This window comes from Bos indicus x Bos taurus, chromosome 9, assembly GCF_003369695.1.
Source record: "Bos indicus x Bos taurus breed Angus x Brahman F1 hybrid chromosome 9, Bos_hybrid_MaternalHap_v2.0, whole genome shotgun sequence".
Lineage (NCBI taxonomy): Eukaryota > Metazoa > Chordata > Mammalia > Artiodactyla > Bovidae > Bos > Bos indicus x Bos taurus.
Window position 1 is genome coordinate 92,103,135 of NC_040084.1, and position 14,963 is coordinate 92,118,097.

General features: G+C 42.9%; 1 protein-coding gene across 3 annotated transcripts in view; it reads left to right on the plus strand.

Annotated features, from left to right (window-relative positions):
* TIAM2 (T cell lymphoma invasion and metastasis 2) overlaps positions 1-14,963 on the plus strand; it is a 237,405-nt gene that overhangs the window by 136,011 nt on the left and 86,431 nt on the right. For all 3 annotated transcript variants that reach the window (XM_027551907.1, XM_027551906.1, XM_027551905.1), the window contains 3 exons: positions 8,034-8,219; positions 9,255-9,401; positions 14,852-14,923. In XM_027551907.1, coding sequence (XP_027407708.1) covers positions 8,034-8,219; positions 9,255-9,401; positions 14,852-14,923 — 405 coding nt within the window. The remainder of the gene's footprint in view (positions 1-8,033; positions 8,220-9,254; positions 9,402-14,851; positions 14,924-14,963) is intronic.

Genomic DNA, 14,963 nt, shown 5'->3' on the forward strand with positions numbered 1-14,963 from the left:
TACAAATCAAATCAATAAGAACATTATCTCCTAAATATCCCAGAAGTATATAGTTTTCTCTAAAGTGCCTTTTAAAAACATCTTTAAAAGAGCAGTGCTTTATCAATTACCATTGAAAACTCTCAACCTCACTCTATTTTATTTTACATACAAGGAAATAATTTATTTACGCAGCACTTTCCCCCAGAGATCCGAAGAACCCCAGAACTAGTCAACTTGTTGCCTAATGAGAGCTGAACTGAGAGAGTACATTACATCATGCGAGATAAAGTCTCTGGAACAGGTTTTCTTTGAAGAGCTTTGGTTGGAGGAGCTCGTTGTCGATTCCCTTTTCAGATAAAGTCGCTATTGCAGTAATAACAGCTGAGTTTCAAGCCGTCATGTGGGGACATGCTTGGCTTAGAAGAGACCATCATGTGCTCTTGTCCCCAGGCCTTCTGGGGACTGTGGGGCAGGATGACACCACTTGCATTTGGGCATGTCCAATTGGGAGCAGACTGTCCACAGGGCAGTTCCCTTTGAAGTTCTGAGGGAGGAAGAGCTGTAAATTAAGTCCATTAGTACTTGATTTTCCTTTCCATTTATTATTTTATTTTTTTTTTTTTTTTTTTTTTTTTTTTTTTTTTTTTTTCCATTTATTATTTTAAACAAGTGAACAAAACAAGTGAATAAAACCTCCCCACCCTAAGGTGATCTTGGCCTCTTCCCAGATGGCTCCCTCTCCCGATTCTGACTCTCTCTGGGCCTTTCTCACCTCCTGGGGTCAGTTAGGAGCAGGGAGGTGATGCCCTGAAGGAGCAAACTGTCAGCTGGTGGGACTGGGACTGCACTGGGTTTTGTGAACCATGGGCTCTGTTTTCAATATTTACTTAGTTTTTTTATTTAAAAATATTTATTTATTTATGGCTGGGCTGGGTCTTCACTGCCATGCAGGCTTTGCTCTGGTTGCAGAGCAGGGCCTACTCTCTAGTTGCGGTGCAAGGCCTTCTCAGCGTGGTGGCTTCTCTCGTTGCAGGAGCACATGGGCTCAGTAGTTGCGGCTCACAGGCTCGAGAGCACAAGCTCAGTAGCTGTGGCACACGGGCTTAGTTGCTTTGCAATGTGTGGTATCTTCCTAGACCAGGGATCGAACCTATGTCTCCTGCATCCGCAGGCAGACTTTTCACCATTAAGCCACTAGGCAAGCCCTTGTGTAAAGTTTTAAAATAAAAAAGAGGATGGATTGAGCTCAGACCACTGGAAACTGCAGTGAAGGGAACAAAAGGAACAAAAGCTTGAGGGAAATATGATCTAGGGCACGTGGGTGGAAGCAGAACGGGGAACAGAGCATTGGAGTATTTGTGAAGGGGGTTTGAGGGAGACAAGGCCAGATTACCAGGGGCTAGGCAGGACAAGGCATCCTGCAGCAGGCCGGAGGGGGTGGCACGTACAGGAGGTGCTGAGGATGGGAAGTTCACATTCAGTTAGTTCAGACTCCGGGCCAGGTGAGCGTGCAAACTGGGAATTTGAAGAAGATGCTGTCTTTGCCCTCAGGGTGCTCCTAGTCAAGCAGGCTGATATACAGCTAAGCACATAATTTTGACATAATAGAATGAATTGGGAGTAGATGATATTCCAGAGTGTTGTGAAAGACACATGGGGAGTTCAGCCTCATATGTAGTCAGGGAGGACTTCCTGGAGGAGTGATGCTCGAATTGCTTCTCAAAGAATGAGGAGTTAATCAGGAGAGGAATAGCAAAGGGAATTCCAGGCCAGGGGTTGGCGTGAGCCAAGGCAGAGTGCTCTGAAATGATGCGGTCATCCTGGCAGTTTGAATTTTCAGCACATGATGGGTAGGTTGTGAGAGGTGAGGTGTAGCAGAACTGTCTTCTCTCTTCTCTCTAAGGCTGCAGGTTTTGCCCTTCCTCAGGTGCTTGGGCCACACAAGGCCAGAGTGGTTTGCATCTAACAAGAGAATCTGACCATCGGATTCCTGGGATTAAAAATCGTGCAGTGGCTCCCTGTTGCTTACAAGATAAAGTCTCTGATGACAGCTCCCCTCCTTGACCTTTAGCTGCAACGTCAAGCTTCCTGTGGGTTCCACTTCTTTCTTTGGATTTTCCCTCAGGCAGAGAGGACCCACGTGGACCACATGCCTGCTTGCAGACTGCCCCGTCCCCTCCCCCATCATTGGACTCATCCTTGCCTGTCTGTGATGAAGGGTTTAGCTCTTCCCAGGAGCTGCCCTTGACCACCCTCCCCACCCCTCCATCAGGGACCCTACTATGCTCCGATAATTCTCAGGGCCGCTCTTTATCTCACACACTGTTTTGTAATTATCCCTTTGCATATAAGGTCACTCCTAGAATGAAATAAGAGCTCCTAAGGGATGAGTAACTGCCCCTCCCCACCATCTGTTTCCCTGGTACTTGGTTCCAGGTAGATCGTGGACACTCCTGTGTTTCCTTCCCTCTTCCCTGGGCTGGTCCCCACCCCAGCCCCTCACCAGCTCCTGCTCCTTTGCTTGGGGCTTCACTCTTACATTCACCAGTGAGCATCTCCTTTCCTGTCTCACTCTTCATTCTCATGGTTTCCAAGGCTACCACTCAGGACTCCTCAGGCCAGGATTCTGTGTGATTCTACAGTCACTCCACATGGTCAGGTTGTCTGTATCACCCATCTGATGGATGAGTGTGTAGACGCTGGGACAGATGCAGGAAACGGTCCAATGTCATCACACAGTGTCAAGTGTCCGAGCTTGAACACAAATCCGCACTTCTAATGGGATCCAGCCTCGCAAAAAGATTTGTGAATCAGATTGTGCTTTGCTCACTAAGGAACCAGGTGATGCACAGTTTTGTATCAAGTAGAAATTAATCTTTAATTTGCTTGTTTTCTTAACTTGAATGTTTGAGCTTGATATGATGGGAAATATATTTATTATGAATGCATTTGGCAAATGAATTTGATGGCATGTGAACATCTCAAAGGGAAAAATAAAACATAACCAATATTCTAAACCAGTAGCTGGTTGCTCTACCTACCAGTTAACTCCAGTGTTTTCTGTGTTACTAGCTGGGTTCTTCTGTGGAGGTCGGTTTTAGTGCTTGGAAAATATTGTATGGGAGGTTTTCAACTTACTCTGCCAAAAAAGGAAAAACTAATTATCTTTTAGGACCAACTTAGAAATGGACAAATGACTGAATACTGTGATCAAATGGCCAAACGGTAGAAAATATTTTTCTAGGAGTGTTGGGTGTGGCAGGAATGTACTTGTCATCTTTTTAATGCATCACTTATTCATCTGTTATTTTTAGCATTAGCCTTCATCTCCTTTCCCTCCCACTTTCTAGAGTGGACCATAGCCTTTCTGAGCTCATTAAATAAATATAGATATATTAGCCATAAAGAGGAAATTTTTGCATTGTGTTTGTATCAGTGCTAAATAATGGGAGTTTTCCTCAATTTTTTTATTAATAATTTTTCTTTTACAAATGAAAGATAAAACTTCCTTTGCATTCATATTAATTTTGTGTTTTGTGCTAAGAAATGAAAGCTCAAGCTACATAGCAGTTGAGTTTTAATTTTCATGTCCAGATGAAATAAAAAAATGTCTAGGCACAATTCTCAGTAGAATGTAGAAAGAAGGGGGGAAACTGTCTTGGTTTAAGGGAACTGATTTGGGGCATTTTCATTTTTGATCATATTAGGAAAAAATCTCTAGAAATTCCCTGATAAATGTGAGATTGGATGATATTACTGTTTTCATAATGATGAAGACATTTTCTGAGGTAGCATGTATGATAGATACAAAACTGTCTTCTGTTTCTCTCTTTCGTTTAAAAAGAATGTATCTTTATCTCATTGTTTGCGGGATAAAGGGATAAAATACATGTTTTCCTTTTAGTTAATGTTACGTTGAATTTGGGCCAAACTTGAATATCAAGGCTGATAGGAAATTGAGAGGCAAGATGTTCACCCAAATGAGAGAGCAGATAGTCTTACAGCTTCTCTATAGAACACCTGGGGATTTGTGGGGAGAAATGTGATTGATGATTAGATGAAAATTTAAATGAAAGTTGCAAAGTAATTACTAGACAGTGTACAACACCAGCCTTATGAGCAAGAAGACCTGGGCTCGGGGGCTGTGTTCCAAGTGCTCTGTGGAAGCCTGTTCCCACGTGTTGTTCCCATTAGGATCAGCTTTGGGCCTTGGCCAGCCTGGAAGGGCAGCATATTGTGTGACCCTGGTCAAGTCACCTCCTTCCTGAGCCTCAGTGTCCTCTGCTGAGGAATGACGGCCTGGCAGCCCTCACTGCCTGTGTCCACTGGCATTCCCGGTATTACAAGATCTGTATTGAGCTCGTGGGTCTGGTGTTTGTACTTCTCTCTTCTTTCCAATTAACCCAAGCACCTGAATCCATGTCCTTACCAGACTTTTACCTGCATATTCTCCCATGTCCTTCTCTACAACTGTGGTGAGTCTATGGAAAGAAAAATCATTGTTACTTATCCAACCTCAGATCCTCATTTAACTTCTCTGACTGATTCTGTCCATAAAGAACCATGACCTTTAAAACAAGATAAATATTGTCCTTACACATGCACTAGATGTGTGACTAATGATGGCTAACTCTGCCACAGAGCACTTTGGGAATGAAGGCGGTATTAGTCAGGGTTCCCCAGAGAAACAGGACCAATACGATGTGTAAAAAATATATTCATAAAGAGAGTCATTATAAGGAATTGGCTCGTGTGAGTATGGAGATGGGCAGGTCCCAAGGTCTGCAGTGAGTCAGCCCGCTACAGACCTAGGAGAGTGGACAGTGTGGTTTGCATCTGAAGCCTGGCAGGCCTGAGACCCAGGATGAGCCAATATTTCAGTTCTAGTCATCAAAAGCCAGGAAAAAAGCTGACACCCCAGTTTGGAGGCCCATCACGGAGGAGGAATTCTCCCTTGCTTGGGGAAGGTCAGACCTTTTGTTCTAGCCAGGCCTTCAACTGATTGGATGAGGCCCACCCACATGAGGGAGGGCAGTCTGCTTTACTCAGTCTATCCACTTAAGTGTTAAACTCATCCCTAAACTCTCTCATAGAAACACCCAGATTAGTGCTTGACCACACATCTGGGCACCTTGTGGCCCAGTCAAGTGGATGCATAGAATTAACCATTACAAAGGATGACGGCAGGAAACATCATTGAAATGGAAGTAAAGTCCCTTCTCAATTGCATTTTCTACTAAGTTCAGATTAAAAATGCTCTCCATAATGTGCAGTATTGATTGAGATACTAGGTCTCTTGAAACATAGTCACATATATTAACAAAATTCTTGATCTTTGTAGGATCTGCTTTGGGCTATTGGAGTCTCCCAGCCCCTTCTTTCTTTCAACAAGCCTAAGCATCAGAATCCGTATTCCTCCTATGAACTTACCTGCATTTTGTCCCAGGGTTTTGAGCAGAGAGGTCTGGGTGTGCTAAAGATTACAAAATGTTTCTGACGGAATTTGGAGGTTCCCTGTGTATTGTTTAGGATGGAGCTGTCTTTTCTTTCCAGTAATGCTTTGATGTATAGTCATTTAAATACATTCAGTGATGCCTTTTAAAAAAAGCTTTGTAAACTGCAGAAGTCAGTGATAATATGAGATTGTCACCTTCCCTGATCTAAAGTGTTTGGCCTGGACCTGGGTTTTATTTTATTTGCTATTTTGTCTTTTTGTTCCTCTGTGGATGCTGTGGGCTTCTGTATTGTCTGGTACCCAATAACTCACTGGTTTCTTTGACTTTCATACCTCCGCTCTCTCCAGAATGCCTAAAAAGTATCTCATTAGCTGTTTCACATGGAGTTATAAATGAGAGATAGGCTTGAATACATTACCCAACCGAGAAATATCTGCATGTTATTAAAAGACAAAAGAATGTGCCTACAAGTGTGGATTTTCAGGTATTAGCTTGTAAAGATATTTGTGAGACAGAACTGGGAGTATAGTTTTTTCTGGGTATTATAGTTTCCAGTCGATGTAGTTTGTGGTTACATAATACCCATCCATTACTGCTGGAATCTAGAATTCTCTAATATAAGACTACAGAGAGATTTGCTGTTCAATTTGATCTGCCATGTTAATCTGAAACAGTGGTCCTCACTCAGGCTGGGCACCAGAATTGCTACAGATGCTTTTAAATTAAATGTCTGCTTTCCTGGGCCTCATACCTAATGAGTAGGCTCATCAGGTAAAAACCTGGGGATTTTCGTTTTTAAAAGCCATCAGGTCATACTGGTATTGATTCAAGGCTGACGTCAGTGGGCTATTACATCACTAGCAAGGTCATACAGTGTCTTCAGTGAAGTTAGATTAGAGATTGAGGTTTTTCAGTGCACTCTGGGAGATTTTGTTGTTTTGCTGACAAACTATGATAAATCAACAAATTACTTGTTTAGATCTTGTAGCCATCATATTTCTTTCATGTAGAAAGGTGTGCAGTGATCTTCCTAAGAAACAGATACAGAGAACTTAGAGGGACTCTAAAGAGCACCCAGAATTTGTTCTGCCTTTCTCTGGAGAGAGATGAGGGAAACAGAGTGTTCATTGTCAGAGATCCTTCAAAATATCATTTATCCAGGATCAGGGATTGACCTGGAAAGTGTACTGTGAAAGGTTAGGATCTATTTGGGTGCAAAGCTCGGCAAAACAGGAGATGGCAGTTGCTGCAAATGAAATGACACAGTTCTCATGGGAAATAGTTGTTAAGTCTTCACTACAGACCTTCCCTTGAATTTCGAGATTCCTCAACATTCTGTGAAGCCCAACTTCTTGTTCTGTTCTGAATCTCTGTGTTGGCAACTTTCTAGAGCCTTTCTTTGCCTATTCGTTTATGTCTAAATGAAGATAATGCTTACATATAATATACTTTGACATCCTTGGAAGAAAGGAGAGTGGCCCCCAGAGTTTTTATTTCTTTACCAATTTATGAATTCACTTTTGAAGAATACATAGAAAGTTTTATATTGTAAATAATTATATATGTCTTAAATTAAAAAAAAAATTTTTTTTTGGCTGTGCTGAGTCGTCACTGACGCACAGGCCTTTTTTTTTTTTTTTTTTTTTCTCTCTCGTTGTGGAGAGTGAGGGCACGTCTGTAGTTGGGATACATGAGCTTCTGATTGTGGTGACTTCTCTTATTTCAGGGCACAGATTCCAGGGTGCGTGGGCTTTAGTAATTATTCCCAGGCTCAATAGCTGTGGCATATGGGTTTTTGTTGCTCCGAGGCATATGGGGTCTTTCCAGATTAGGGATTGAACCTGTGTCTCCTGAACTGTCAGGCAACTTCTTTACCACTGAGCCACCAGGGAAGCCCTGTGTTAGTCACTCAGTCGTGTCCGACTCTTTGCGATCCCATGGACTGTAGCCCGCCAGGCTTCTCTGTCCATGGAGATTTTCCAGGCAAGAATACTGGAGTGGGTTGCCATTTCCTCCTCCAGGGAAGCCCTATAAGTGTCTTAATAAAGCTGTATAGACGGTGATTCTTCCCCAGAATACTTAAAATAGGAGTAAAAGCTCTGTTTGTCCTTATGCCTGAAGTTCATCTGTTTTTTCTTGTTTTGTGAGTCATTCTGAGAATGTACAGAAATGTGCAGACACTGCCTCCATTCATCCTGCATCTGTTTGTGTGCAATTCGGTTATTCTGGTTTAAGATCAGAGGCTGTGAATGTAAATGTAACAAAGTGAAGTAACTGACTTAGAGTTGGGCATCCTGCCTTAAGCCAGCATGGTTTTCAGCGCTGGAGTTCTCCAAAGGTCGTGCCCCGGCACTGTATCGGGACCACTGGTTTGGTTTTGTCTTTGGCCATCCTGAGGAAGTACAGTGCTATCTGCCCCCATTGGTTTTGGCGGGAGGGCTTGAGATGGGGCAAGGAGGGAAGGCTCATTTGAGCCATGCAACACCAGCTAAAATGATTTTTTTCCTTAAAGTTGCTGAAAGGGGTCACATTTTCAATTTGACCTGTGAAAACGCTTCATTTTTATTTAAATTAATCCTATTCTTGATTAAACAGATCCAGCAATGGGAGCAGAACCTGGAGAAGTTTCACATGGATCTGTTCAGGATGCGCTGCTATCTGGCCAGCCTGCAGGGCGGGGAGTTGCCGAACCCCAAGAGCCTCCTTGCTGCCGCCAGCCGCCCCTCCAAGCTGGCCCTGGGCCGGCTGGGCATCTTGTCAGTTTCCTCTTTCCATGCTCTGGTAAGTTTCCAAGGAAGGCGGTTCAGCGGCATGCAGGGAGCGCTGCGGAAGCTCACCTTTCTCCAGCTGGTTGACACTGGGCTCTGCTGTGACTTAACCCAGTAACTGACCAGGGCCACCCAGGGACCCGGTGCTGGGGGAGGGAGGGTTGGCTTCCTGCTGTAGAGTGTCAGCTTCTCTGCTGCTCGTTCGTGGAATCCAGCTTCCCAGGTGGTGCAATGGGAAGAATCTGCCTGTAAAACAGGAGACACAGGAGATGCAGGTTCAATCCCTGGGTCGGGAAGATCCCCTGGAGAAGGAAATGGCAACCCACTCCAGTATTCTTGCCTGGGAAATCCCGTGAATGGAGGAGCCAGGGGGTCCTGGGGGTCACAAAGAGTCAGACACAATTGAGCATGCAAGCAAGTACCCAGCTACTAAATATTCCCGTCTGCGTCTGCCCTTCTGTCTGTCCCACCTCGTACAGTCAGAAGGGTGGAATCCCTGAGGAACAGCGACAGTGGTGTGAAGAATTGAAGGGCTGATTGAAGGTGTTTTGATCTGTTCTGCCGAGAGTTCCCCTGGGTTTTGTGAGATTGTTTCTGCGTGGGTGGCTTCTGTGGATAGCATTGGCTCAGTCTGGAGTCTGAAGGTGATTCTGCCAACCCTACTGCCCACCCTGGAGAGATGTGACTGTGGTAGCTAGACTTACGTTATCTCGATAAGAGATCTCTGGTGAATGTGCCTCTGCTATGTCAGACTTGGAATAACTCTGGGGACTGCTCAGAACACCTGGCGGCTCAGATGGTAGAAAACCTGCCTGCAGTGAGGGAGGCCTGGGTTCGATCTCTGGGTCGGGAAGATCCCCTGGAGGAGGAAATGGCAACCCACTCCAGTATTCTTGCCTGGACAATTCCATGGCCAGAGGAACCTAGAGGGCTACAGTCCATGGGGTTGCAAAGAGCAGCTGATCAACTAACATTTATAGCAAGCAGGGCTTATTCATGTTAGGACATAACGCACTTTATGATGTTTCTAAACTGTGTTTTAAATCAGGTGTGTTCTAGAGACGACTCTGCCCTTCGGAAAAGAACTCTCTCGCTGACTCAGCGGGGAAGACACAAGAAGGGGTTGTTTTCTTCATTAAAAGGCCTGGACACACTTGCAAGAAAAGGGAAGGAGAAAAGACCGTCTATAACTCAGGTGAGTTGCTCAGCATGGGAGGGACAATAGACCAAGTGGGAAATCCCTGATATGCTGTGAATCATAAATGTTCACCAGCCTTCACAATGAGATCAAAGTTGCTTCAAAGGGATGCAGTCTCAGCATTAACTGTTTTTCCCCAAAAGAAAACACTCAAGTTGCTCACTCTCTTTTTTGGCACTCCCAAAGAGGTATTCACACCCTACATCTGCAGTGCGTGGGAACGCAAAGGTAAGGCTCATCAGAAAAGCATCTGCACTTGTCATTGCCCTTAAGTAATTGTCATAGATTTTCTGTTATAATCAACATGGAAAATTAATAATAGAATAACAGCAACTGAACTCTGTTGATAGTGCCGGACGCTTTGCTGACTTCATCTATATGACACGAAGTAGGCGTTGTGTCATCACTTATCACAGATGAGAAGGCAGAGACAGGGAGAGGTGAGGTCACTTCCTTTCCTTGTTCCTGAGGCAGCTGAGAGTCAAGGCTGGGGCTTGGTCTACCTAGATCCTCCAGCACTGGATCACTGTTGCTGCCTATTATCCTAGAAAGAGGATGAGCGGCTATTTAAACATGCCAAATAAAAATAGCCTGAGCACATATTGTTGAAAGGTGGCCCATGGATAGTGAATTGTTTTGGGAATGTTTTGATTACTCATGTCTGAAATATTTCCTAATGCTGCTAATACAGTATGTGATAACGGTTTTTACGTTGCTGAGCGGTATGTTTTAGGATTATTATTTTTTGTAAGACTCTTGGAAAGATAAATTATCACAAAATGAGCTGTTCGTTTAAGTGAATGGGGAAAATGTGATGAAGTCCAAGGAAGTTCTTGTTTTTATTTCTGACAGCTGTTATTCTGAATATGCTGGCAGAGAGAGTCATGTTTTATGAACTTTATTCTCTAATTTTATATAGATATACACATTTAACTTGTGAAACAGTTTCATGAAACAGGTGAATACCAGGGAGAGAATCAACTTCTATGACTTATCTATAACCCTAAAGCAATAAAGGTGGAAGTGGTAGGGAGTGGATTGGTTGATTGAAAGCAAAAATACATGCAGTCCTTTACTTGGCCACTATTTTTGTATGCTCACAATCAGAAAGGATATCATGTTTAAAAATTGTGATTCTATTTGTACTTCAATTGTGAAATTAATCATTTGTTGGTTATAAATGAAAACATTTCTTCATTATAGATTATGGTTAAAATCACTGCAGATAGTGATTGCATCCATGAAGTTAAAAGACGCTCACTCCTTGGAAGGAAAGTTATGACCAACCTAGATAGCATATTCAAAAGCAGAGACATTACTTTGCCAGCAAAGGTCCATCTAGTCAAGGCTATGGTTTTTCCAGTGGTCATGTATGGATGTGAGAGTTGGACTGTGAAGAAAGCTGAGCATGGAAGAATTGATGCTTTTGAACTGTGGTGTTGGAGAAGACTCTTGAGAGTCCCTTGGACTGCAAGGAGATCCAACCAGTCCATTCTAAAGGAGATCAGTTCTGGTTGTTCTTTGGAAGGACTGATGCTGAAGCTGAAACTCCAATACTTCGGCCACCTCATGTGATGAGTTGATTCATTGGAAAAGACACTGATGCTGGGAGGGATTGGGAGCAGGAGGAAAAGGGGACGACAGAGGATGAGATGGCTGGATGGCATCACCGACTTAATGGACATGAGTTTGGGCGAACTCCGGGAGTTGGTGATGGACAGGGAGGCCTGGCATGCTGCAGTTCATGGGGTCGCAAGGAGTCAGACATGACTGAGCAACTGAACTGATACACCGTTAGCTAATGCTGGGCTCATCTTTTTGAATTCAAGTTCTATGAAGTTTAAATAATGTCTTTAGACAAATTCTCATTTTAATCAAGACAGCAAATTCTATATAATTAAATGACAATAAGTATCTTGGTAATTTGCTTATAAAATGTTGATGTTTAGCTAATTTGATATAAGCCTAATATAGTCTTTACCCCATCATATATGGTAAATGTCCTTAATGTAAAATTTTATGAAGCAAAAGCATTTGCTTGAACATTTTTGTTTTAAAAAGATATGAAGCTAGTTGTAGTGTTGGTATTTATATAACTCCAGGATGTCTGGCTGTAGGGGAGCGATCACACCATCGTGGTTGTTTGGGTCAGTAAGACTTTTTTGTACAGTTTTTCTGTGTAATTCTTGCCACCTCTGCTTAATATCTGTTTCTGTTAGGTCCATACCCTTTCTGACCTTTATTGTGCCCGTCTTTGCATGAAATGTTCCCTTGGCATTTATAATTTCCTTGAAGAAATATCTACTTTTTCCCATTCTATTGTTTTCCTCTATTTCTTTGCATTGTTCACTTAAGGCTTTAAAAAAATTTTTTTTGTAATTGGAGGATAATTACAATATTGTGATGGTTTTTGCCATACGTTGACATGAATCAGCCATAGGTGCAAATGTGTCCCCTGCCTTGAATCTCTTCGCACCTCCCTCCCCACCTCATCCCTCTGAGTTGTCCCAGAGCACAGGCTTTGAGTGCCCTGCTTCATGCACTGAGCTTGCACTGGTCATCTATTTTATATATGGTAATATACATGTTTCAGTGCTAGTCTCTCAAATCTTTCTTATTTCTCCTTGCTGTTCTTTGGAACTCTGCATTCAGAAGGGTATATATTTTCTTTTCTCCTTTGCTTTTCACTTCTCTTCTTTTCAAAGCTATTTGTAAGGCCTCCTCAGACAATCATTTTACCATTTTGCATTTCTTCTTCTTGGGGATGGTTTTGATCACTGCCTCCTGTGCAGTATTAGGAAATGTACAATGTAAAGTCAGTGGGCCTTAGGAAGCATTACTACAAACAAAGCTAGTGGAGGCGATGGAATTACAGCTGAGTTATTTCAAATCCTAAAAGATGATGCTGTTAAAGACTTGCGCTCAATATGCCAGCAAATTTGGAAATTCAGCAATGGCCACAAGACTGGAAAAGAACAGTTTTCATTCCAATTCCAAAGAAGGACAATGCCAAAGAATATTCAAACTACCACACAATTGCATTATTTCACATGCTAGAAAGGTCATGCTTAAAATTCTCCAAGCCAGGCTTCAACGGTACATGAACCGAGAACTTCCGTACATAAAAACTGGATTTAGAAAAGGCAGAGGAACCGGAGATCAAATTGCCAACATCTGTGGGATCATAGGAAAAGCAAGGGGAATTTCAGGAGAACATCTGCTTCATTGACTGCCCGAAGAGCCTTTGACTATGTGGATCACAACAGACTCTGGAAAACTCTTTAAAGAGATGGGAATACCAGAGCACCTTACCTGCCTCTTGAGAAACCTGTATGCATGACAAGAAGCAACAGTTAGAATGGACATGGAACAATGAACTGGTTCCAAATTGGGAAAGGGGTACGTCAAGACTGTATATTGTCACCCTGCTTATTTAACTTAAATGCAGAGTACATCATGCGAAATGCAAAACTGGAGGAAGCACAAGCTGGAAACAAGATTGCCGGGAGAAATATCAATAACCTGAGACATGCCCGTGATACCATCCTTATGGCAGAAAGTGAAGAGGAACTAAAGAGCCTCTTGATGAAGGTGAAAGAGAAGAGTGAAAAAACTGGCTTAAAACTCAACATTCAAATACTTAAATCACGGCAACTGGCCCCATCACTGCATGGCAAATAGATGAGGAAACAGTGGAAACAATGACAGACTTTATTTTCTTGGGCTCCAAAATCACTGCAGATGGTGACTGCAGCCATGAAATTAAAAGACACTTGCTCCTTGGAAGAAAAGCTCTGACAAAGGTACACAACATATTATAAAGCTGACAAAGGTCAGTATAGTCAAAGCTATGGTTTTTCTAGTAGTCATATATGGATGTGAGAGTTGGACAATAAAGAAGGCTGAGCGCTTCTTTCAGAAGAATTGATGCTTTTGAACTGTGGTTTTGGAGAAGACTCTTGAGAGTCCCTTTGGACTGCAAGGAGATCAAACCAGTCAATCCTAAAGGAAACCAACCCTGAGCATTCACTGGGAGTACTGATGCTGTAGCTGAAGTTTCAATACTTGGCCGCTTGATGCAAAGAGCTGATTCATTGGAAAAGACCCTGATGCTGGGAAAGATTGAGGGCAGTAGGAGAAAGAGGGTGACAAAGGATGAGATGGTTGGATGACATCACTGACTCAATGGACATGAGTTTGAGCAAATGCTGGCAGATAGTGATGGACAAGGAAGCCTGGCGTGCTGCAGTTTATTGCAAAGAGTTGGGCATGAACTGAGCGACTGAACAACGAATTTACATAACTGAATGCAGTTGATATTGTGTGTGCTAATTTGCTTCAGTTGTGTCCTACTCTTTGCAACCCTATGGACTGTAGCCTGCTAGGCTCCTCTGTCTATGGGATTCTCCAGGGAAGAATACTGGAGTGGGTTGCCATGCCCTTCTCCAGGGAATCTTTCTGACCCAGGGATCGAACTGAGCCTTGTGTGTCTCCTGCCTTGGCAGGCAGGTTCTTTACCACTAGTACTGCCTGGGCTGAGAGCTGATGTACTTGGTATAAATGTTTAAATGGCCTATTCTTTAATGTTTAGTATTCCACTATAAAATCTAGAAGATAAAAATTGGAAAAAGAAATTATTCCTAGTTCCTCTACCCAGACACAACCATGTTTAATATTTAGCTCTATTTCTTCCTAATATTTTTTCTATGCACATTTAAAAAATAGTTATAAACTTGATTTTGGTGGCTTTGCCAACTCTGATTTCTGCATCTTCAGAAATGTGTAAGTAAAGTAAAGTAAAAAGTTGCTCAGTCGTATCCGACTTTTTGTGACCCCTTGGACTATAGCCTACCAGGCTCCTCCATCCATGGGATTCTCCAGGCAAGGATACTGGAGTGGGTTGCCATTTCCTTCTCCAGGGGAGAAGTTATTGCTGCTGCTAAGTCACTTCGGTAGTGTCCGACTCTGTGCGACCCCATAGACAGCAGCCCACCAGGCTCCCCCATCCCTGGGATTCTCCAGGCGAGAACACTGTAGTGGGTTGCCATTTCCTTCTCCAATGCATGAAAGTGAAAGTGAAGTTGCTCAGTCATGTCCGACTCTTAGCGACCCCATGGACTGCAGCCTACTAGGCTCCTCCATCCATGGGATTTTCCAGGCAAGAGTACTGGAGTGGGGTGCCATTGCCTTCTCCAACATCAAGAAGATCTAGGATGACCTGAACAATATGTATCATAGAAAAGTAATATATATAACCATATGGGAAGGAAAAAAAAGCAAGTTTAATCTAAGTTAACACTTTAGATGTAGTAGAGTCGTAAATAATACACATTGTGATAGGAAGATCTTGTCAAATGTTATAGAACTTAAATTTTTAGAGAAAGTAACTGCCAAACGAATATTGCAGAGCCACTTCATTAGTCTTTTTTTCTCCTGCTGTCTATCAGATATTCGATTCCAGTGGCAGCCATGGATTTTCCGGAACTCAGCTACCTCAAAGCTCCAATAACTCCAGTGAGGTAAGCGAGGTTGCAGACAGCAGCCGTCTCATTTTCCTTG